Source organism: Cyprinodon variegatus, unplaced genomic scaffold (genome assembly GCF_000732505.1).
Source record: "Cyprinodon variegatus isolate N-32 unplaced genomic scaffold, C_variegatus-1.0 Scaffold552, whole genome shotgun sequence".
NCBI classification, from domain to species: domain Eukaryota; kingdom Metazoa; phylum Chordata; class Actinopteri; order Cyprinodontiformes; family Cyprinodontidae; genus Cyprinodon; species Cyprinodon variegatus.
The window spans coordinates 120,308-146,398 of record NW_015151005.1 but is presented as its reverse complement, the minus strand read 5'-3'; the positions used below and the strand labels follow the sequence as shown (position 1 = coordinate 146,398).

Below are 26,091 nucleotides of genomic sequence, written 5' to 3'. Positions count from 1 at the left end.
CTTTATGTACTCAAGTACAAAGTGGAAACTTTCCTTTTAGTGTGTTTGAATTGGTGAGCAATTTGTTAAACATTGCTTGAATACAGCCTTGCTGTTTTTCTGCTCATTTGTTTTCTTTCGCTAAATGTTCAATTTAAGTTATACAATTTCACACAACTGCCACAAGCTCCATGTGAGTGATCTAAAAGTCATCTGCTAATTCAAACACAAATTCAGGCGGCAAAGCAAACAACAATTGTATTCATTTGGATTGTTCTAAGATTAAGTCTATAAATGCCATTTTTAAATTTGCTGCAGTCAGCTAGTCAATAGGCATGAACACATTATTTGCCACAGGGGATGAAGATTCAATCATGTTGAAAAGCCAGTACACAGGTGCTGTTGTTGCTCCTGTATGTGCCTAATTCAATAAAGCCTTTATCTTTAAAACCAGGTGGTGGCTGACTCTCATTTTATCAACAACAGTGTCCAGCAGTCTTCACTTGAGGCTGCACTGTGACACAATTCATATTGGCTTATTTGTGCAAGTGGGTCCTATTTTTGTGCCTGTCCAAAAGAATAAAAAAATACAAGTCTTTTTATTTGCTGAGGTTGTTTCTGCCAGACTAAATAGATAGAGGGCCGGCTTTATCTGTGGGCTGCTGTGAAAGGAGCTCAGGTAGTATTAACAAAGAGCCGTGTGGATCACTGTAGCTTTACCATTCTCTAGGATATAAGCTTTTGGGTGATATGGGGAAAGAAATCAATCAGGGTAGACGGTGCATTCTAGCCAATACAAGGGTTTCAGAGGCACAACAACAAGGGATATGAGTAAAATAGACCAAACAAGTAAAATGCAGTTATTTAAAATACTAGTAAAACTCTGGCAGGAAGCAGTAATTTTAGCACAAAAGCAATTCAGATTTACAATCGAACAAAAGAGGATTTGAGGTTGGGAAAGAAACTACGCATTATGACTGCAAAATTAATCTAAGCAAAGAATCTAGTGGGATTAGGAAAAGGGATCAAAGAGATATTAACTACACTGCTGTTCTGCTGCGATTGTTGGCAATCTGCTCTTTCAATAGGGCAGTGGTAGCAACAAAGAGGAAGTCCCCCCACACCAGTTTTGTCATTTTATTTATAAAACTATTGCAGTCATTCTTGTGCATTGCTGATGAAGAACAGGCAAAGCATGTAAATTTGACATTTGGCTCATGCTGTGTAGTTTTAGTAATATGAATGCTGTTTGAGACCAGAAGTTCTGGTCAGGGATTAAGGGGGAAATATCATTTGCCAAGATCAAGGGCATCACTTATCCAGTAGGAATTATGCTGGGTGATGCATGAAACAATAAAAAGACCCTTACCACTGATTCATGACCACGCAGGCCAGCTAATGGGGATCTTTACACAAAGTTGCTTTAATTGGGGTTGTATGTAGTTTTACGTCTTTCATGACCGTGTATAAAATATCAAAATTAAAAAGAACACAGAAAAACAATGAAACCCACACCATAAAACAATTATTTCAATCCTTTTTTTTCTAATCAACAAGCACAACAAAAATCAGACAAACGGATGATCTTTTCATGAGGTCACTAATTTCCATAAAATGTTTTCTCAACCGATGCAAATTTGGAGCCATTAAAGATATTGTTCCATTGTTTACTTTCCAAGTTCACATTATATCGCCACTGAGAAATCACAGATAAGGCCATCACAATGTTTCTTTGTTTTTTAGGGGGGGGTTATAGAAAATATCAAAATAAAGCTTCAGATAACACAATCATCTGAACCTTAAAGGGAATAAAACATGGGAAATTATAGATTTCTTGGAAATGGGAATAATTTTAATGCTATTAAAATGGGAGAAGAAGTGGAGTGGTAGAGGAGTATAAATACCTCTGTGTTCACCTGGACAACAGACAACTATGAAGCAGTCTATAAAAAGGGACATCCTTCAGACTGCTCCTAAACAAGCTGAGGTCCTTCAGTTTTTGCAGCAAGATGCTGCATATCTTCTTAAAGTTGTTGTCGAGAGTTCAAGCTGTTCTTCCTGTCTTAAGGGGGGGAACCCTTCTACAGTATAACCTCTTAGAATCATTTCATAAAGAAGAATTGATTATGGACAACAGTGAGAAACCCCACCAAAAGACTGTTGGAAAATAACAATGTCTTCAAATTTTTTCCAGATCCACTGCAAGACGACTGCTATATGAGAACCTCCCTGCCCAACGCGTTTAATGTATACCACACCAGCTTGTTGAAAACAAACCCTGAGAGTTACAATACCTTTTATTATCCTTTTTGGATCAAAGTATTTTTCAATGCGAATTTGAGGGGGAAAATACAGTCATGAAGGAAAACATTATCTCCCATATTCTGTTTTCTGCTTAATGTATTTTTCAGGTAATATACCATAAGCACAAGAAAATTAAAGTTAAAAAGAGGGAGGGTCTACTAATCTTTCCATGGCTATTTATATATAAGGGCAAATGTATTGCTTAGCATTATAGTAGAAATATTTTTTTATTGTACCAGTAGCATGAATGTAGCCTCTTAATTTATAATTAAGTGATATAGTTAACAATGTTTCCTGGGAAATTATGAAAACGTTTTGGGAGGATAGTGTCAATATGATCTTAAACACCTACTGCAAGAATCATTTTAAATTATCAAGCAAGGTCCCTGCTGTTTGTTTTCCTGCATGGCACTGCAGCATGCATAAAGTGAATGACATGATAAAAGAAGATTTTCTACATTTTCTTCCCCTTTACTACAGTTAAAGCCAGACTTTGATACGAGAGGGGGGATTTAAGTAGGTGAAGTACAAAACACATTAAGAAATGGCATTAACCCATTTAACTGAAGACTATTACGTTTATATAAAAAATAAAGTTATTTTTATAAATACTGGGTCCGACCCAAGAAAGCAAACTATTTTAAATAAGTTCTACGTTTTTTAGTTAGAACATTGATAAAATACAGCCAAAACTTTGCCATAAACTTGTTGATTGTTAAAAAAAATATGTTGTTGTTCTTTAACTTGCAAAGGGACAATAATCTCATCCATAAATTACAACACAATCACATTTAAGGTATTCAGACACATGTGTTGTAAGATAAATCCACAGTGAACAGTTATTTTCATATACATACTGAGGATATCTAATCACAGGCGCTATAAAACCTGTTTACTTTACACAATGATGTTAATTTCCTTGAATTGCATCAGTAACAAATATAATTACCATCAACACGCAAACGGCTAGACATGTGACACTAGAAGTATTACAATGTAGTCTGAAAGGAGACAACCTTCACAAATACAATCCAGTGGGCTATTCTGAAGCAAGGGCTTCTATAAGGCAATATGCAAATTTTTAAGAGAATGACACATTAATTATGACTAGAACATACACTAATCTGTATTTCATTCCTAACAGGGCTGTTTATAGTTTGAGTAGCGAGCTGCTGCAGTGGCACTGAGGACAGATGATCCACATCTATGTGACAGTTCTGCACAGTAATTAAATTTCCTTCTATCTCCTCTACACGAAAAACACACTGTTGTAATCGACAGGCAGGCAAAAAACAGAAGAGAGAAGATGTGAGCAGACGCCGACACAGTGCCATTAATCCAAAGGATACCATCTGGAGAGGCTTCTAGAGCCAGTGATTCAAATATGTAGAGACCTATTGCAAAAATAAATTTATAGCAGAACTCAATGCAATGCAGAATAAAAACACTCAATATTTATTATTACTAAATATATATGGGTTTCAGGGCATGTGAAATAAGGCCAACTGGAATTAAGTTCTGACAGCTTGCAGAACAAACTGAACATAAAGATTTAGATTCTTAGTAGAGACTATTCTATTTAAAACATAATGCCATAGTAATACCATTAGTAACCTTATGAAAATGACATAGGAGGAAAATGGTAGGTGGAATAATTTAAGGCCAGAGCTATACTGTGATACTGAAGGGGGACCCTGAATGGGAGTTAGGGGTTGCACTGGAAGCTTTCGCTGCAGCTGAGGTTAATGGTGTGTATGATGACAATGAGAATAGAGGGTTTAATGGAATGGGGGCTCAGCTTGGAGGAGATGCTTGCACCATTATTTTCAACTGCAGGACAAAATGAGAGCTTTTGTCACAGCTAATATTCCAGTCCTCTGAATGATTTAAACTTATGAATATTCAGACAGAAGGTGCAGGCAGATGCACACCCAAGTAGCTAAATAAACTGGCTCAATCTCTGCAGCTTTGTCAGAGTTTCCAATGATAGATTGCTGTTCATTTATAGCATTTATGGTAGTTAGACCCCATTAAGTAACTAATGCAACAAAACTTACTGTCGGAAAAGCCTTAATTGCCTAATATTGCTGACACTAGAAATATAAAATATGATAAAAAGCAAGTATTTCCTCTTTGGCCTCTTAGGATCTATTCCTCTCTCTCGATTTGTCCTACATAGCCTTGCATTGTGTAATACATGCTGGGATCTTGACAGGGGCCACGGGGCTAACGAGTTATCAGTGTATTTAGCTCCCATTGCATCCACATCCTCTAAATCACCTTTTTATTTCTCTCCAGTTCCCATTCATGTCCACAACTGGTTATTTAACTTCAACCAGGCTTCATAAAGTGGGTTCACAGAGATCAACGTGTCCTAAATTAATAAGCGGATATTAATTTAGAGGTGTATTCCTGGAAGTGCATGTTTGTCACTATGGAGATTTCCACAGTGACAAGCAATATTTTGGCCCAGTAACCCATGATGATAATGGGGAGTCTTGGCAGCCAATTGGATTAGCCTCTTGTGGATGGCTTTAACGAAGATTACACACCCCTGTGGCTAATGGGTATTAAGAAGAGAAGAAGCACATGGAGGAACTTGGCAGGAACAGGGAACTCCTATGGTAAGTGTGCCAAAACATACTAGAGGCTTTTGAAAGAAGCCACATTACAACCCAAATTAGCAAATATGACAGTCAAAGTAACCACCTCCTGTTATGTGAACAACTGTATTCACAAGTAAATGCTGATTCTAACTTACCAGTTGCTCTTCCATGTGTGTCGCACATGTGGGTCATGGATGCTGTGTTTGTCTGCCTGCTCGTCCAGGAAGTCGAACATGTATTTTATGGCCAGCGGCAGGGCACTGCCTCTGTGGGCGGTGCTGAAGATGGTTTCAAACAGGTCGTCAACAAACTTCTGTAATGTACCCTGCAGATCAAAAGAGAGTGGAGGTACACATTCATTATCTGCTCAGAAACGTGTACTTTTATTATTAAAGGTGTTTGTACCTACTGAACCTTTTTCCACATTGAAACCCAAAAAAGATGTAGTGTGTTTTATAATTGTGATACTTTTTTACTGTGATAACCCTAATTGAAGTCAGTTTAACCAAATGCCATCCTGACTAGTAAACTGAAATATATTGGTAGATTAGAGATTATCTCTCACAAATAGTTTTTGCATGTTGGCCAAAAGTATCATCTTGTCTTTCTCAGATAAGAGCATCTTTTCCACATGGTTACCGTGTCCTCTGCTGCAGTGATTCCCAACCAGGGGAAATAGTACCCCTGGTGGTCTGCCAATACATTGTGCATTATGTGAAAACATTTAATATTTTGCTTCCCAAGTAGAGAAATACAATAAAATAGAGCTGGGATGGATTTTTCTCAGTAAGGACCCAAATGCAAAATAAACCAAGATTTTATGTATCAACAGAAAAGATACTAAGAAAATGTCCTAATCAACACTTAAATGAAACACTAGAGTGGGTATCGGTGTGCGTCAGAGGGGGAAAATGGGAAAAGACAAATGTCAATGGAGAAGAACACACCAAACCAGCTCAGTCAAGGATAAAGGACTGAAATGTCCCATTGCTGTGGATTTGGGAGAAGATAAGGTGTTTCATTAACACAGTGAATGATGATTCAAAAATGAGAAAAAAGTGACAGTGAATCGGAATATTATTTTGTTAATTTCTTTTTCCTGATTTGTGAATTTGATTTGTTTATAGGTGACCTTTCAAGAGAAGCTCCAGTTTTTGTAAAAAAAAAAAAGGTTTCTAAATTATTTTATTTTGCATATTTTTTAGTACTTTTTCACCTTCCAGGGAACATATTGATGTTATTTTTTATTCTAATTGAAAATAATGCAATAATTGAGCAATAAATGTTCAACTTAAGGAAATTAAATGTTTTACATCTTATAATCAGTTGCACTTTCAAAGGGGGTACTCAGAGAAATTTAAAATTTGATTTCTTGGCATTATTTCATCTATTGCTGTATTCTGCTTTTAACTTTTCTAACACTTCATCCACAACCATTCAGGTGTATTCCTTTGTCTTGATGGTTTTCATAGGTGAACTCCATTCAGGTGAACTTAGATAACCTCTAAAATGTAATTACTTGGCTGGGATTTGATGAATATCTATCAAATTGTATACATTCATAACATGTATTTCACATTTGTTTATTTCAATTTCCCCATCGTGGAACAATAAAGGGATTTTCTATTCTAAAAATGCACAACTTTTAGTGTTTTATCAAAGTCATCCTGAATAATGAAAGTTTGTAACTAAGAACTTCAAGGAGTATAAATACTTTTTGGACAGATTATGTAGACCAATCCCATCAGAGCCAATGATAGAAATGGATGCTTTCTAATACATTTTGTGACAACTTTTGAAGGAAAGAAGGCAATAAACAGATTATTTTTTGCTATCCGGGTGTGTGAGTTGTACAGCGCATTTTCATTTAGTCCCTTCATTCTGATGTTAGCGTGGCTGACTCATATCCCGCAGACCCGACCCCTAAATCTGCTTGCAGCTTTGATGGTAGAAATTGTTATTTCACAGCTGACTTTTAATATCTGGGAACAGGAGGTGCATCTCCTAAGCCTCTTTGTGCTGCCGGATTAGCTCCCACACTGCACCATTGACCCTAATTTGATTTAATGTTGGCGACTTTAAGTAGGAGGAGGAGATAAGAGGAGAGAGACAGAGTGAAAGAATCTAATCCTCTTGTAAAGAACAAGTTGATGGGAGAAAGTGAAAGCGAGGGATGGAAATGAAAACGACAGGTTTCCTATCAGAAAACGAGACCATCGAGTTTAGCAGATGGGGTGTGTACAGGCACTAGCAAATAAAAATCCAATTTGGGTGGAGCAGATGACCAAATCAGAGTTGAGAGATGTAAAAGAGTAGGAGGGGAGATCCTGTTTGTCCAACAATTGCTTCTATAACTCTAATGCAACGAGAATTCTCAACGGCGTACAATTTTTCTATGAAGATGGGATCGTGTATATCTTTATTAGGTCAGGAAATGTATGACTGGCAGTCTGCATTTGCTGGCCAGGGAATACATAATGAGTGTGGGTGTTTGTCTGAAAGAGTTCCTTAGCTGTACTACGACTGAAACACTGCAGATTCTTAACAAAAAACTGTTTTGAATGCCATAATAAAATTAGAGGCAAACATCCAATATAATATTTATTTCCAAAAGTCATTGAAAAGACTATTAACCAATGCACTTCTATTTAGTTCAAAAAATAAGTCAAGTCAAATGGTCTGGAATCAGAACCATGATTACCATGACTTGAACAAAAAAAAACCCACATTCTTAAATTATATGACCTGGGTTTTTTTTTCAATTATTTTTTAAAGCCAGAATAAAAAGTTCCCTGTTGAAATGAACACAGAAAAATGGGACATGTTATACTAGTTGTAATGGACTCAATGTATATGTGCTTCTGAAAAAAAAAAAAAAAAATAAAATGCATTAGGCAGTGGCTCATTCAAATCCTGAGCAAAATTTCAAACCATCTTACAGAGTATTCAAATAACCAGAACCAAACATGGGGTGGTAGAAATCCCTGAAACTATTGGTTTCCTTAAAGGCCTCAATACCAGAGCCTTATTTTACCAACATATAGTTTCTGAAAGGACATGGCCAGGAGACAAAAGGAGGGGTGAAGGCTGGCTGAGGTCAGATAAGGCAAATAAATTAACTGAATGCTAAGTTAATCTATTGCTAACCTGATAATCAAAATATCACCATTCCAACTCCAAAATGCTGCGGAAGTATGTATGAGACAGACCTGCCTTATATACCACAGCGGCAGATGTCAGTTTTTCTTGATTAATTTAAAATATCTTCTGAGGTAACACAGGCATTAAGAATTTAAAGGCATTACACATGTAAAACACGCAAAATGCATCAGTTTTACTGTAGACACAAAACCAGGTTTTAACAATGTGCAGTAAATTGTCAAAATATTTTAGTAGAACATAGAGACAGCACCTAATATATGTATACAGTTTACCAGTTACAATAAGTCTGATTTTGGGGTTAGTTGTTATTTAAAGGACTAAAAAAAGCCCAGCTTATTTTACACTTCCCATAAATTTAATTTACGGTATATCATATTTTATAGTGCAAATTTTAACATTTGTTTTGGTATGTTTGTAAGGTTTATTTTGTGCCTTTGATTTATCTCATATTTGTGTAAAAATGGTTTTGTAAAAATGTTATTGCCTTCTCTAAGCTATTCTAGACCATTATAATTAAATTCATGAAAATGAAATATAGGACAGAACAAAGGACAAAATTGTAAAAGAAAGGTCATGAAAAAGGACAACATATCAAATGAATAAAGGAAACACTAAATAAAAAATGAAGAAAAACAGAAATAACAGACATTAGGAAGGATAAGAAATATAGCGAGAAAGAAAATAAAAAGGAAGCAGATAGATGGAAAAAAGTGGTACAACTATTGCACAAATAAAATATTCTTCATTCCTAACTTTCTTTTTTACATAACTGCAAAATACTTAAATAGAACTGCAGACTTTTCCAGGCTGCATAGGAACCCTGGTGCGGTCACAGAAGTGCTCATCCTGTGACATTTTACGTCATCTTCTCTCCCAAGGGGTACACTGGTATCAACATTGTCATCATCGCAGGGTTCTCTTGTTCCCTGGTGGAGCTGGTTGCTGCCAACAACCCCACCCCCTCCACCCTGTTTTTAGACAGCACTCCAAACATAGTGCATCATATGGATGTTTAGATGTCGCCCAATAAGGAAAGCAAACAATCAGAACACTGTAGGAAAGGAGAGCCACTCACTCATGTAAAAGTGAGGTGAGAAAATGCAGCCCCTTCCTTTGCCATTCTGTACAAACACCTGCTGTACCCCCGCTCAAAGCCTCACTGGTGGAGCTAATATCAGAGGCATGAGCCGCGTTGCCAGGGAGAGGTATTTACTGGCAAGGCAAGGGGTAAGCGCAGTCAATTACACCGCCTGTCTGCCTAATCATTTCTCACCAAGAAAGATGGCCAGTCAACATAAACTGGTTATTTCACAAAAACAATCCATCTTAAAAGAGGATGCCCTGTCAACAGCCGAAAGCTCCTTTCCTCTACACCTTGGAGCAGGATAACAGCGTAGAAGCAAAGTGGCTCACTGTGGCTGTGAACTGACATGGGTGGATGTGTGAAGGTGTGTGGAGGACAGACAGCTGCTGCAGCTCCCCGACTTCCTCTTAGTCTCCAATCACCACTTTGTTTATCAGTTTCTCATATGCTGCTTATTATGTCTTGTGTCACAGCTACTGTTAGACATCTCCTAGTCTGTTAATTGATTACCTGATTCTGCCAACACATCTGCACAATGGGTGACTCCTCCTTTTTTTCTTTTACCTTGACATTTTCCCTTCAAAATAAAGTCTGTCTTTATAGTGCTGTTTACTTGCTGTATCAGCCGGATTTTATAAAGTGAAATAAGTTTAGCCTGTCATTATGGAGCCTCCGATAGGGTGAGAGCTTTAAAATCTGAACTCCTTGTTCCTGTGTTTGAAACTCTAAAGTAAAAAAGGAAGTAACTACTCAGATCCCCTGTTGTGATGACTGAGTCTCTTACAAAATCTTTCTACCTGCTATAAAAATAATCTGCAACAGATTTGTAAGCACAGTAAGAGCATATTGTACATTATGGCAGGCTTTAGTTTGCATTTAATTCAAAGCTTTTTGCTAAACTCAAATCCTATCACTATGCTGTGTTTTCCTTATGAATTGTCCAGGGCTGAAACAATCAATCCTGATTAACTGACTACTGAAACAAACGTCAACTACTTTAGTAATCAATTAATCGTTAAGTGGAGAATAGAGACTCTAAAACATCCCTTTAGCTGACAGAGCAACCCACTTAGAGCAGTAATTATTCTAAGATTGTAAAAAAGTATATAAACATTTACCATTTAAGGTGAAAGATAAAAATTCACCAGATTTAAATCAGTAAAAGGTCTTTGTTAAAGAATATTTTGCAATCCGTTTAAATAATCGATTAATCAAAACAACAGATTAATTGATTTGCAAAATAATCATTAGTTGCAGCCCTAGAATTGTCAATACAGGTTGGTATTTTATGTCATCCTGCTAATAATCCTAATCCAATTCTTAATTTCCAAACGTGGACAAATATAAATATTAAGGTCATGTGGGATAATGTAAGCCTCAACCTACACGTTTTGTAATATCGATCTTGACTAACTTGACTAAATATCTTATGAGCTTTAAGAGTTTTGTGTTTCTGATACAGGTCCTGCTAACAAAATGTTTTCCTTCTGTTTAAAGATCATGTAAAGATTGCAAACCTGCTCAGTAATAGTTTACTTACATAGGGCGTAAAAAAAAAAAAAAAAAAATCTGGTTTAAAGTGTTTGGTTTATCAGTGCCAAGGTTACTATATTTTCTTCATGGCTTTCCTGTGCTACTTGTACATTTATAGAACTGGGCTGGAATTCTTCCTGTGAACTTTTTAACCAGCTTTAGATGGAGAGCGAAAAAAACAACGTGAAATGTTCCTGATTGAAGCAATTTCAGCCTGAACATTTTCCGAGCCGAGCCACCCTCTTTCTTTTACTACCTCAGTACATCTGGCTCCATCTTTCTAATAATGTTAGTGTAGATGAAAAAGAAAGAAAATATGAAGGGCGAAGCGCTTTAAGAGCAGATTGTGAATTTACATTCAGCTCTAGGATCAAAGTCACACTTCCCTCTAAACCAAATTAGCTATTTTCTTTCCCCGTCTTAGAGGCTATTGTCCCAAGGCACATTCAAAGTGCCTCATTTTTATCACCAGCTCTGTTTGGCCACATCTTTTTTTTTTTTGTAACATTCACAAGCTTTTTGATATGCTGCTGCATCACTGGAACAGTAATAAAAGGAGCAAATAAACAGAAATATCTATTTTCCCTTTTTCACCTGGGGGTATAGAGAATACATTTGAATAATATTTTCCACTGAGATGAATCATCCCAAGTAATCATGAATATTTAAATGAAAAAAGACTGTTCTGAGTCGTCGTAACACAGCAGGAAGGTTAGAGTGACCGATTAACCTTTAACCTGCTTAACTGTTCCAAGAATTTAAAATCCTGCCATAATATGCTCAAACACCAATTTAGCATAAAATAAGAGACTGTAAATCAGCTTTACTTACCTTGGTAGCTAGAAGTCGTGTCAGGTAGATCTCAGAGACCATCTTGCTGCCACGATCGCCTTCTTTCTGGTCTCCATGCTCATGGTTCTTTACCAGATGCCAGACCTTCACCCCACTCTCCAGGTCAGGCGTGATCATAGGAGTGCGGGAACGCATGCTGTCTGGGCTTCCAGTGTACTTAATCATATTCTCTGGAAAGAAAAATATTAACTTTGTTAGTGGGAATCAGAAGGTCAACTTTTTTTTCCCATTTCTTTATTTATATGTTCAATGGCGTAAATATCGGTATGGGGCCCCCGACCTCTTAGGGGCCCCTTCACTGAAACATGTTAGGTCCCCTTCGCAATTGTGGTTTAGGACGTCTCTTTGCAGATGTAATTGTGCTAAAAATTCCTCTTAAACCCACCTGATACTAGATCAACTGACTGAACCTTATTTATACCCCAACACATGGCAGATTTCAACATGATGGTGAGCCATTTAAACACGAAACCAATAGTAAAGCAGACAATGGTACTTTTAATTACTATGTTAATAACTGTATATAGTTTATTAGACGGTTGGTATAAAATATGCTCATAGAATATATTTCAAACTGCAAAAAAGATCTTAAAAGAACGATGTATTTGAATATTTTATTTTTTACACTATGACTTGGAATTATGGGTAATCTGAATTAAAACCATAACCTTTACATACAATGTGCTAGCTCCGATGAATACCAAAAAGAGGTACTTAAGCAGATTCCAGAAAAGAACAAGCAAAGAAGAGCTGCTGGAAGAACAGAAAAAACTTCCCAAAATAGGTGGATGTTGCTCTAAAAGTGAGTAAAGATTGCGACCAGGAGATAAATGGGGAGAGCGTGGGTGAGGAGGGGGACTGTGAAACTGAAGGTAGCCCGTTAAGACTAATTTTACAGCAGAATGAAGTATATCCATGTCTAGTGAAAGTAAAGAATGATGTGTATGTAAGGGGCACGTTTCAGGTCGGGGTTATGGGGTGTTGAACTTCGTATGGGGCCCACCCGAATAATGTTGCTTAGGGACCTACTGTTGTGTTGTTACGCCATTGTATATGTGTCTAGTGTAAGTATTCATTCTCCTTAAGTATTCATTCTCCCCCTCTTCATGTTCCTACCAAAAACTGCAATCGTTTTCAAAGGAATATTATGTGATAGATATAAGAAAAGTAAAAATACAAAGAAGGACATACTTTCTGAATGACAGGGACCTTTCTAAATAATCTGAAGTATCTGACAAGGAGGATGTACAACTGTTCTGACGAAGGATTAGCTGCAGCTACAGCTGCACAACCTTTGGGTTACACCTCAAAAAGCTGAATGTCAGATAGGTTAAATAGATATATTCAGGGAAGCTGGATTTTCAGGCTTTACCACCTTACGATACAGGTTTTCATATTAAGATCTGAACCTTAACGTTGTTGGTCAGAAATATGAATATGCCTTTATTTAAGTCTTTCCATTTCTAAACAACATAGACGCACACACACACACATATATAATCTTTTTAAATAGCTGGATTCATACAAAGGATTTATATATTCTGTTTAGGTGAGTTCTGATGGTCATTGGTATAATGGCATTTTTTTTGTATCGATTTAATGGGAGCTGACAACATACATTCCACAATTTTTACATTTTTATTTGTAATAAATTGTGAATATCTTGTTTTCTCTTTTTTCTACATTTGTTTTGACATGTTGCATTGGAACCTTTTACTGTGAAATATTAAAATTCTAGGGATGTACCGTATGCATATATATATATATATATATTTTGCTGTGGAAAAGTAGATGTGATGAAGAATTAAAATAGATTTATAAAGAAACCTGGTTAGCTGAAAGGACTCAAGAAAAGAAATCAACAAGCGGGTTGAGACAGCAAAATCATAATAGATGAAAAAAAACAAAAACAAAGAAGCAACTGTAACCTAAATGTCATTACAGAACAAGGTCTTGGCTCAAGGCTTTCACTTTCCATGACTCTTAGATTGCCTTTGAAACTCTCAGAAAGTCTGCATGCTTAATTTTTCATAGCATCTCCTTCAGTTGACAAGACATTATATCGCTGTCTGACAGAAAATCGAACAGGTGTCAAACGAGATGAAATATGTATGGCCCACCCAGCGGTCGGCGTGGCGATGACATTTCCAAACACATGGCTCAATGAATGTTTACACAGTGTGAAAAAAAAAATTGATCAGTGGGTGCGGTTTGTGGAGAGAAGTGTTAAAAAAGGGTGATTTTCACGATGACAGAAATCAATCTGTCCAGAGGGGAAATAAGGGGCAGAGAGTTAGATGGAAAGAGGGGGAGTTTATTTATTGGGTGTTTAAAGCTAATTATTGACACATGTAAATATTTATGTCTCTTAACGGGGACTTCAGTGAGCATCCGCTAATTGCAGCTGTATTATGAAAATAACCAACTTTATTTCACATTGTTATCTTCACTGTATTTTAGTTCATTAGTGGAAAAAAAAGTTAGGCTTAAATGGCTGTGTAGTTGCTTAGCAATGCTGCGCAAAACCAGACTGTTAGTAAAGAACAGAAAAGGGCAGCTATTTACTTTTTGTTGAGCTTTGTTTTTCAGTTTCTAACAGAGAAATTTTTTTTCTTTATTCACCCCCTCATCATGTCATACTTTTTGTATAAATAAACTTCAAGTAAAAGGTCCCTCTTCTTCAGGTACATCAAATTCTGCCTTGTCTCCATCTTTGTTATTTGCCAATTGTACTCAGGGGAGTTCAAAGTCTCATTTGAAGTACCACGCCATTCATGTATTACATTTAATATTTCAAGTCAGTCTCATTAAAATAGAGGAAAATATTACCAGCTTCCTCCATCTCTTATGTGTTGCATCTCTCATGTAGGTGGTGTCATTAGGTGGCTGGAAGGTGAGGTTAGACGATATGGAAATTAGGCTATGCTAATTTTGTGGCATTGCATTTGAAGTGTCTGAAGTGTTTGTGACCAGTAAAGCTAGCCCTTTGATCAGCATCTAACTTGATAGTTTGACAGGCTCAAGAAGAAATGAAGCAGACGGGCAGGCGGAGGACACATGGAAGGATGAGAGGACACTCTGCTGTGTCTCAAGAGGCCTGAATAGCTAAATGAAAGGTCTATTTGGTCTCTTTATATTTCAGAAACCCTTTCAACTTTTCTAAATTGTACCTCAGCTTTCTTTTCCTGACAAACATACTTCTGCTGCTGTAAAATGTGCATATGTGATGCCTCGCTAAGTACAGTATTCCTGCCTTATAAACTAATTTCGCCAAGTTACAAACACAAATCTGAATGTATTCAGTTTGGACCCAATGTGATAAACCAAAGCAAACTGGTGTTTAATCGGGTGGGGCTTTGCATATTTTCTACACAAGTATATTTCAAACCATCAGATTATGGCTCCATCTTTAGTGGCAATCTTGACGTTGGAAGCTTAATCTCTGCCCACTGGTTGTCTTCACTGATTAATTTTTAAATACCGGTATATCTGCATAGACTGAGCTCCCCATCCTGGGTAAAAGAAACCATTTCCATAACAACTTTTTATAATTAAGATGTTTAGTCTTGGTCTAATCTAAGCAGAAAACATTTCTCCATTTGTTTTTTAAAGACATTTGAAGCCTCAACAGAAAAGCTGTGTATACACTGAGAGCAACCACTACTGTCCACCGATGTTGACTCCCTTTACTAATCAATTAACTTCTTAATCCAGAGGATTGCATGGGATTTTATTCAGGGGTATCCAACTAAATGCGACCAGATATATATGCACGACACATCATTAAAGGTATAGGGGAGGATATTATTTTTCTGGATGGATCATCAAAATAAGTGGTCCTCCTAATTGTCAATTATTCTGGCGATATGTTTACGTAAGGCCGTCCTATGTGCTCGTCCCCATTTTCACTTACTGGTGGTGAGTCTGACATAGTGGAAAAATTGCAAATCTTCTTTTAGAAAGTAAGCTTGCATGAGCGATTTAAACAGCAACTTTTAAACGGAGTGTGCACGAGGAGAAATGGGATTGTGCACGCTCTTACACCCATTCAATAGGCGTTTCTTCTTGGGAGTGATTACAGGGTTGTGCATGTGCATTTTTTTTTTTCAAGTGGAGAGGGTTGGTCTTTTTGAAAATCCTCCACTATACCCTTAAATCATGTTTGACTTGTTTTTCTGTTTGACAGACATGCACATACTTTCTGGTACAAATATTGTAAAATATTTCCATGCAACATACTGGAAGTTGAAAGATGTTCTGGAATGAATTCTCACCATATTTACTTGCAGATGTTCTGGACACTGTGGAGTTATTTACCGAGTTGTAAGCCGTAACCTGCTTGGGAACAAGGGCCATCACAGCATTATCAGGTACCTGAAAAACAACACGTAAACATCATGAGAAGACATTTCAAACACCAAACTGTTTGTTTTGAGATTTTCATTTTGGAAGGCTTCTACCCCAAGCAGTGAGAAGTATACATCACTGTGTTGGTGTAATTTTCTATATTTCCTTTCATCTTTTCTGGTTTCATGTGAGTAAACACAGAATGTGTTATTACCCTTATGCGCACTGCTCAGCCCACACATCCCTAGGATGAATGACAGGGGGGAGTGAGGGTTTAACAGAGCATTGCAGAGGCCTGTGTGAAAGGGGACGTCCCATAGTCTCCATTCAATAATACATTTTCTCCAAGGTTGTGTGCTTGTGTCAATGTGCAGAAACAAGCGGAGTAAATGAATGAATAAGTCAATCATCTCCCTCTCCAACAATCAGTGAAACTGGATTCAGATAATACAACCGAGATGGAGACTTTTCCAGCCACACACACACGCAAATGACTCTTGTTTTGCATAATCGGGCAATGCTTTGGGGTTAATTGAAGTGGTTTTTATTAGCGGATAGGTGGATTGGACAAGCAGGAAAAAGACTGCATACATATGTGCGTATGCAAACTAAGGCTTTATTGAGATTGTGTCATTATTTCAACCGATCTCTCAATCTACTTCTCATGCATAATATGTTTATATCAATGTAAGCAGGAGGCCCACAGGGCAGATCTTGATTTCCCATTGTGGGGAACCCAACAACCCTCCAAGACTCTCAAGTAGTTCCCCCTATCGCTGTTCTTATATGTGAAATCGATATACAATGAGAAGTGGGACATAATGAAATGTGAAAGGGAGGAGTGGCATTTGAGAAAATAACATTTGGGGAATAAAGACAGAAAACAGAGCTCTGTTTCCCGAAAGAAAGACGACAGTAATGTGTTGTAATGGGCAGATTTATTCTGCTTGTGGTTACATATGGTTTTACAAATCAAAAGTTTCTCTTAGTTTGGCAGCTAAAGGCATTATGGGGGAAGAAGGTTTGCTTTGAAAATGTTATTAAATCAGACTGATAAGAATAGCATAGCAATAGTGATTCTGATCAGTGTCTGTCAGGTTTACATCTTATATACCATCCACCTTCTCAAAGCTTTGATATTTCCACCCTCTAAAGACGCACTATTTAAGTGACTTCTTTTGAACAATGAATGTTTCCCTTTTTCTTTCCTTTGCATACTTGTAATTTCTGAGTGGCTTTGAGTGTTTTCCATTTTTTTAAGTCCGTGAAGGAGAAGTTGCCCTTTTTCTCAGCCTGAAAAAAAATGAATTAACTTCGGTCTTCATTATCTTATCTCCCATTCAAATCAGCTCTCTTATCCATTTCCACCCACATATCGTACTCCCGTCCTATTGACACTTGCTGCTGCTGACATTTAATTTAGGCACCACGCAATTTGCACTTTGGAGGAGACACTTATTCCTTCCTTAGCCGTATGAATTATTAACACCATGTTGGTAAGCAGGTTGTTTTTGCTACATGAACACTTACTGTAATCTTCAAGTTACAAAACATACCAAGTGAAATGTTTTGTGTTAAATATCTTAGAATTCATCTATATTTTTTATTAATTCTTTAGTTGCTTTGCTCAATCTAAAAAAATATTGTAATAACAGAGCTGCAAAACAAACCAATTAGATTTAACCAGTTAATTCCATTAATTACAAGTTTGAAATGTAAAAATATTAGTCATACGTTTATTTTGATTGTGGTAAGTTTGACACACTGAGCTTCTTTCTAGTCTAAATGAGATTTAGCTGTTGAACCAAAATATTTCTGACACTTTTCATTCCTATGAATCAATCCTGTGATATAGAACTAGCAGTAACACTAGAGTTGAGTTCTTTAGATTTTAATTTGGCTTATTGTGTTTTGTTTTGCTTAGTTTTTTGTATATGCAGAGTGTTCCCCTGATTAATATCAGTCCCCATTGATTTCCTTGTATCTTTGCATCTCAACTGAAGAATGATCATCCTAGAAGAAATAAATAAGCTCGGGAAATATTCCAAATTAGCAATTTTTGGTTAGTAATCCTTCTATAATGCATTTACTCTTCAAACATCAATATTTTTTGTTGAATGCTTTGTATACAGTCATCTTTGTATTATTAGTATTTACCTGATAGTGGGACAGCATGTTGAGTCTCTTCCAGTCCCCTTCAATCTTTGTGGTTATGTCTTCATCTTGGAGGATCATGCGCTGTCCTCTACCCTGGCGCCACTCTGCAATGAACAAGCAATGAAAATATTAACCCATTTTACCAAAACCTTCACATCACTGACAGTCACATGACTTTTGTTTTGTTGACTGGGAGGATTTGGTTTTAATCCCTTCTCTCTGTCTGTCAGGAACCACCAAATGTTGCCATGTTTGAAATACTGTGCTTCCTTTGGGACTAGGAGGAGAGAATTTTTGGCAGTTGTACTAATGTCTGGTTTTTGCTTTTGGGAATAGCTAGCACTTTTCAACCACAACAACTAAACATTTTATCACACAGGGGATTTGGCAATCAATATTTGGAGGTGAAGTGCTAAAAGGGAATGATGTTGTATTACTTGGTAAAAAAGTATTGTTTTTATGACTCAGGTGGATTTTAAAGCTTCTTGTGCTTTAAATCTAATATACTGAAAATAAAAGGTAATGTTTACATTTGGTACACATTTGGTAATGTGTAATCCTGAGTTTAAAGTTACATTTATGACACCATAGGCCAGGACTAAATCTAGATTCATTTCCTGGTTCTCCTTTTGCACTTTTAGCTTTGAAAGCAGAACCAGAAAGTAACTCATGAAGATTTATTCAAGATATCTGATGAACCATCTCAGAGCACATACAGTTCAACCAAATTTATATTCACACCCTCAGCATATTTCTACTTGAAACTATTTTCATTTAACCTGGAAAGTAGTTTTTGTGAAAAAAAAAAATATATATAGGCATTTAATAAACAGGAGATTAAAAAGAAATGTAGAGGAATTCCATCAAACGAAAACATTTGTTTTTTAATGTTTGTATATTCTAACAGGTTCATGCTGTGACACTGGCTGGGCCAATATCTCATTTTACTCCAGTCAAAAGTAAAACAATACTAAAATTAAACAATTGATTTCAGCTCAACTCTGCCAGGACTGTAAATGTTTTGGGCTAACCAGTAGCCGCAAGCAACAGAATAATGCACAGATGGATTATTTTTGCACAAAATCTAGTTTGACAAAACAGTCAAAAGAAATGATTTTAATTTGACATCAAGTCTAATATATGTGCATAGAATTGATTACCTTCCGATTCTTAAACTGAAAAGAAGAAAAGAAAATAGCTTTGCAATATAAGTACAATTAAATGGGGAACATGAAAGTTCAATTTATCTTATATACTCTCCATTTTGGAAATTAACCTCACTGTCTGTTTTTTTGCTGGTGAAATAGTTTGATGCTTACAAGACCCCTACTTTCTCATCTACTGCAATATTCTTTGTTCTCTAGTCTCTTAGAAGTACTGTTGGTTTCCAGCTCTCCCAAAGTAAAACCAAAACAGCAGCTTTTAGCCCTAGTGGTGCATTAGTTTGAGTAAAAGCAGACCAAGTTAACGTATATATCTAATTCCTATTGCTTCAATATTAACAGGGAGGGATTTACACAGAATCGGCTTTAACAACATTTATGATAGAACTTCCAAATCTGTACAGCATCAGCAAATAACAGCTTTCTTAAATACTCCAGAAACATTATTTAAAAGAGGAAAAGGAAGTCATGTTGAAAACAGGCGGTTGGCTTTTCTGTTCATCTTGAGATATAAAGAGTTTCTCAATATATCATTCTGTCTGCTCCTTGCAGAGGTCGGCCGCTGTCATCTGCTATTCTGATCACAAACAGAAATCCTAAGCAGCAATCACTGTGCTGCATGATGAGGCCTGTCTTTGGAGGATCCACCAGAATAGTGTTCGCATCTGAAAAATCTGCAGGAAATAAAGATTCTCCTGTTGTTTTTGTCTGAGCAGTACATCTTTCTATAAAGATGCAAATGAGCTCAGGTCTCCAGTCAAGGCTCAGTAAACAAATGAAGAGGCACAGAGCAAAAGGAATGGCAGAAAAGATTTAATAATAACAATAAACATAGGGTAAAACCAGAGCAAACAAAGATCCCCCTTGTTGCCAAATCTGGAGTTTTCTAATCAATCTAATCAGAAGGGGTCTGTGTATGTTTGTGTGAGCTGACAGTATGGGTGCAAACAAAGACGAGGACATGCCGCTTTGAAAAGATGCAATGAAGGAGGCTATGTTGCTCTACAAAGAGCTATAATATATTTGTAATTAGAAATTCAGCTTGACTTCAGTGTCTTAGATTGGGAAAACAATGTGATGTAGTGTAGAGTTGTGAAAAAGAATTGTAAATAAAATTAAAACAAAAAGAAAAAAAAATCTTCCTCACCCACCGCGGGCGGTCTTCCCCCTTTTTTCCTCCGAGCTCGGGTCCTCTACCAGAGGCCTGGGAGCTAAGTGGGTTCTGCACAGTATCTTTGCTGTTCCTAAAACTGCACCTTTCTGGACCGAGATGTCTGATGTATTTCCAGGGATCTGCTGTAACCACTCCTCAAGTTTGGGGGTCACTGCCCCGAGTGCCCCAAGTACCACTGATGCCTTGACCTTCCAGGTTTTCTCCATTTTTTCCCTGAGACCCTGGTATTTCTCTAGTTTCTTATGTTCTTTTTTCCTGATGTTGCAGTCACTTGGTATTGCTATGTCAATCACAACTGCTTTTCTCTGCTTTTTGTCCACCACCACAATGTCCGGTTAGTTTGCCATTACCATTCGGTCTGTCTGTATCTGGAAGTCCCATAGGATCTTGGCTTGGTCATTATCTACCATCTTACGGGCAACACCTTAAGAGTTGACTTTGGACTCCTCTGATCTAAAATAATCAGTTATAGCTTTTTGATTATGGCAGTTGATCTCTGTTCTCTGCATACCCTCTGACACCTTCAAAGAACATATTTATTTACACAGACATTAACCGGAATCCGGAAAACCCAGAATACCCACGGTCATCTGATTGTAAATAGGAGATGACGCGGTCTGCTTATGCACTCTTTGTTATCAGGGAACTGAGCCACAACTGAACCGTGCCGAGCCCTACTGTTAAACTAGTTGTAGATTTAGCACAGGTTGGTTGTGTCTGGCACGGTCCAGTTCAGTTGGTTTCCATTTACATTCAACAGTTATCTCTGTTATCGTGCCCTGACCATTTTCAGCATGGATTCAGAGGGGTTGTGTAAATTAGACATAGATGCCATCTATTTAATCTAGCTACTTAATTCTGCATGAACTGTCCTTTTTAGAGTTATTCATAACAAAAGGAAGAGGATACAAATAAAAATATTTAGAATATCGCCCAGCATGTATAATGTTTCTTCTGACAGGTCAGTACTCTGTGCCAGTTTCATTGCATAAAAGGTTATTGTGTTTTAAGTTGATAAAATGTGAAAAGTTTAAATACTTTTGAAAGACACTACATGTTGACACAAAGCAGCACAAACCATTTCCTATTTTGTACTTAGGATTAATTTTCAATTATGTTCTAAGGAGGATTGTTGCTTGTAGCCTAGTAGAATTGAAGACAGCACCAAGGAGAACAATACTCTTGGTCAATTTATCTGAAGACAGAGCTGCCACAAATCCCATTACCCTTATTAGCTGCTGTAATCAGTCTGTGTATGTCTGAGAGTTGGAGATCATGAGACTGGTACTACATGTTTACCTTTTTTTTCCCTCTAAAACACAATCTAAAGTAAAGCCAGGTTCAATTAAATGGTTTCTGTCACAAAAGAATGAAAGACCAAGATCCTAATTATGTTGGCAAATTAAAAACCTCCAGGCATGAACGATCTGGGTGTATTAATGGATTCATGATTAAAAGAACTTTCGACAATCTTGCTCAACATGTTGGATACATTTGTTGAATATAGGATTAATGAAAAAGTATATTCATATACATGTTCTCTAGTGAGCTTGTGGTAATGCATGCAAACATACCCCAGAGAGCGGGTTACCTCCAATTCCTAATTCACTTTAACAACAACTCAATAAGATAGAAATCCCTCCCAAAGGGGTCCATCAAACAATTTTATCCAAGAGTGTCATCAAAAGGATGACCGGCCTTTCCACTTAGCGGTCTCACAGATTCCCGATGGTATGCACTCTGCCCATTTTAGATACTGTATGGGTTCGGTTATAAATATACCAGAAAGAACACAAAGGAGGAGCTTAAGAAAATCAATTTGGTAATAAATATTAACTCATAGAAAGAGAATGAGACAGCCTGCAGGTCAATACTGCTAGAAAACCCCCTTTGCTCATCAGCTCTATCACTCCATTCCTGTTAATTATCAGCAACTAGTTAAATAGCTGAATACATTAGGTGCTGAAATATTTAGGTAACTTGTAAGAAAAGTCCATTTATAATGTAACCACAAAAAAAAGAAGAAGGTGGTTTTGATTGATTTCCCAATTGATCATTTGACTCAGACAACAAAAGCGTAGATTATGGACCGTTTCTGGTCAGAAAATACCATTTTTAGGTATCTGGACCAATAAAGTCAAAATTTCAACCAATCCTTTTGAGGAAAAAATGAAAATGTTTCATTATATAGAAACTTTTTAAGAAAGTATGTACTTCTTTGGAAAACTTTGATAAATCTCAGCACTATTGTTTTTTACTCACTGCTTAAAAGAAGTCAGGGTAAGTAAATAACCATAATAACCATGTCCTGGATGTTGCAGTATTCATATTACCATCAACTCTTAACACCTTCAATCTGCCTGCTAAAGAAAACCCCACAGCATCATGCCCCCACCATCATGTGTTACTGTATGGTGGAGGGATTTTGTTTGAGTAGGGTGCAGTGTTCTTTTTTTTTTTTTAAACACAATGTTTTGCAGATAAGCCAAAAGGTTCAATTTTAGTTTTACCTTAGATAAACAGTGTGTAAACAACAACGATGGCTTCTTTCTCCGTCACACAGAGTGTGTGAAGGAGTTCGTCTCTGGGGTGCATCTCTAGTTAATGTGGTCTTTACTAAGACTACCAGTGGTTGACCATGTGCTGGTAGCTTTGTAGTCATGTCATATGGCTTTTTTTTTGGAAGATAGATTGAAAAGTGCTCAGTAAAATAATTATAGCTGTAAGTATATTATTTTATAAACTAATAAGTTTTAAGCCATCAATTTTATTCCCAACCTGGGTTCCTCTTCTGAAACTAAAGGACTGACTAAAATAAAACGTGCAGTTTTTTTTTTTTTTCTTGGATCAGTTTTTAAAACTGATAATAAAGTAACCTCTCTGTATGAGGTCACATTTCTGTTCCAACTTGTTTTGTGTAGCAGAAATGAGACCTTATTAAATCAATTTAAGGTTTCTGGATGCAGTTTTATGTTGAAAAGTTCCAAACTCATCACCAACAGTTCGAAATCTGACAACTTTATACAGATTGTGTAATTGGTATGTTTAATAACTTTTTTTAAAGTTGCCACCAAAAAAGAAAAAAAAAGGAAAATATAAAATTCTTAGATAATTTTCATATATCAAGCCTGAGTTACTTACCTAGGTCCATATCTGAAGCCTTCAGGCGGTGTGAATAAAGGACGTTTTTGTATATGGCATCCAGAATTTTCTCCTTCACCTGACTTATTGTATCACAGTTCAGGACCTTTACTTGGATCTCTGGGCTTTTCTCATTCTCTGGATGTATGCAGTTGACCACCTGAAGCAGAGACATGAATAAAATTGACGCCATCAAAGAACAGCATGAGGTGCCAGTAAATCTATATCTCAAACACTGAGTTTTGACACAGCTCAGAAAAGTAAAAAAAAAAAAAAAAGCTTTATGCAAGCTTTATTTTGTGTTAAGGGTATATTGTGTCCTTTAATCTGCATATCTTCATTTGTTAAACTGTTGTCTTAATTAAGCTTTGGATGCAGTGTACTTGGTACCTAATGAATTCTAACACTTTATTGCTTGTTAGAAGATAAAACAGAATTGAATTCATTTTATTCTTCTGTGATGGGCTTTTAATAGATTCATTACTCATTTATATTTTTTGAATACTGTTTTTTTAGTAACTGCAGTCGTTTATACCACTTGATTAATAATATAGAGTAGTGAGTTTATGGCAAATTTGATTATTTGATATTAAATTAGTTGAATAACCTTTTTAATTTTTTTCAGATGTTAACATAAATAATACATTTGTTATTAGTCAAAAGGGGGGTGGGTCCTTCACTGAAAAAGCTGTCTTTTAGTCTTACTCAACTTTTTGGGATTTTTCTACCTGAAATATTAAGATACATCGAGTCATTTATTATTATAGTTTTATTATAAAGAGAATGCATTTTAGTGATGAGGCAACAAAAGCCATTTTGTGAGCATTTGGAAGCATTTTTAATCACAATCACAACAAGTTAAAAATCTGTGAAATCTGCTGTAGTGTTGAACACAAATGGATCAAAGCCACATCTGAATTGCCATTGATCTTTAGAGAGGACTAGCAGACAGATTTGGTTAATGAGAAAGAGGATACTAAAGGACAATTCTTTATAGCTTCCCAGCTTGTGCACAGTCATACATGCATAGAAGCTCTGCTTTTTCCTTGATGGCTCTCACCACCAGTGAGGTCACCCCTCTTGTGCCCCCTGTTCATGTCAAGCGTGAAAACAACAACTTCTGTTTCCCTTTCCACATCTCATGAGCGACCACCCATGACCACCTTATTCACTCTTCTTGTCCCTGAAAGCATATTAAGCATCTCCCTTTAGCCCTAGTATCCCAGGGCAGGTGAATCCCTCACCAGTGTCTTGTAGTCAATCTGTTGTCTGATGAGCTTGTCTTCACTGAGCGAGTAGCGAGCCTCTCCTGTGATAGAGTCAATGGGGCCTTTCTCCATCTGCTGCTTGATGGCACAAAAGAGCGAGAAAAGGGGTTCGCCTGCACACTCCTGTAACGACATTTAGACAAATACGTTTATTGGAAGCAATGTCATTTTAAAGCAATTTTTGTACCCAATTTCCTGAAAACAAAATTGACAAAACATTTTTGAAACAATGTGGGAAATGTTTTGCTAGAGTTTCTAGACTGTCTTGTATCCAGCATTAGTAAAATACACAGAGATGACCCAACACAAGATTTTAAGCACAAAAAATATATAATTAAAGACAGACGTTTGATTGAACAAATCACTTGTAAAACATGGCATTTCCTCATTCAGAAGTGGATGTGTCGATCATCGTTTCTACTATTTTTGTTAGTGTCACAAAAGTGTCAAGATAAGGTGATAAAGACAGAAAAACTCTTTACTAAAGCTTGTTTCAATTTAACAAATTTGTGTCCTAGGATCTGTTGTCTATAGCTCTAAATTAGTGTAATCTCAGCATCTCATACAGCAATAGCAGAATTGCGATGAAAACTGTTTGTTTTTTAAATCCCAACAGAACTATTCATCTGTTTGCACTTTTATTGTTCCTTCAAAAGCTGTTCTGATGTCTTTGAACTGCAGCTGTATGGCCAATACAACCACAAATCTGAATTAATCTCCGTAAAAATAAAACAGTTCTGTGAATGTTTCAGATAACCGGCATTATGCAGAGGTATGGGATAAAGTTTTGGAGGATATCAAAGTTGGAATAGATCATATAATAGCCTCTCAAGCTCTGCAATTTTAATGGAGTACCGATCGATCCACAATCTAACTGGGGGCAAGTATCCGGAGGAAGATGCAGAAGTAGCCATTCAAAATTTCCCCACTTTCCTTTATGGGCCCTTGGCTGGTCTTTGGATAGTCCCCCACAATTCCATTTTAAACATCTAAAATATTCTTTCATGATTTGTGGACATTAAGATCTAAAGAGAAATCTTATCTCCTGGTCAGACCCTGTAATTTAGTGAAAGGGTGGAGTCAGAGTAAAAAAGAAAAATGCACGCCCATGAGAAGGCCAGTGCACTAAATTTGGAGGGGAATTTGCTGCGATTCGGCTGGCTTTTGACTGGGAAGGGCCATTTTGAATGGCTGCTACTGTACTCTGGTTTGATGAAACCCAAGTATACTTTGTAGCCTATGTACAAACAAAAACTGTGAATGGTGGGAAATGAATTATTATCCTGTTAAAGGCCGCAGAAGATTTGAGACTGGAGGAGCG

At 36.8% G+C, this 26,091-nt stretch overlaps 1 protein-coding gene across 1 annotated transcript in view; it reads right to left on the bottom strand.

The window, feature by feature from the left end:
- LOC107095492 (plexin-A4) overlaps nucleotides 1-26,091 on the bottom strand; it is a 121,742-nt gene that overhangs the window by 7,888 nt on the left and 87,763 nt on the right. The window contains exons 22-27 of the mRNA XM_015391615.1: nucleotides 24,747-24,893; nucleotides 23,503-23,662; nucleotides 18,025-18,128; nucleotides 15,795-15,894; nucleotides 11,500-11,690; nucleotides 5,045-5,214 (exon numbers count right to left, since the gene is read on the bottom strand). Of these exons, the coding sequence (XP_015247101.1) occupies nucleotides 5,045-5,214; nucleotides 11,500-11,690; nucleotides 15,795-15,894; nucleotides 18,025-18,128; nucleotides 23,503-23,662; nucleotides 24,747-24,893 (872 nt within the window). The remainder of the gene's footprint in view (nucleotides 1-5,044; nucleotides 5,215-11,499; nucleotides 11,691-15,794; nucleotides 15,895-18,024; nucleotides 18,129-23,502; nucleotides 23,663-24,746; nucleotides 24,894-26,091) is intronic.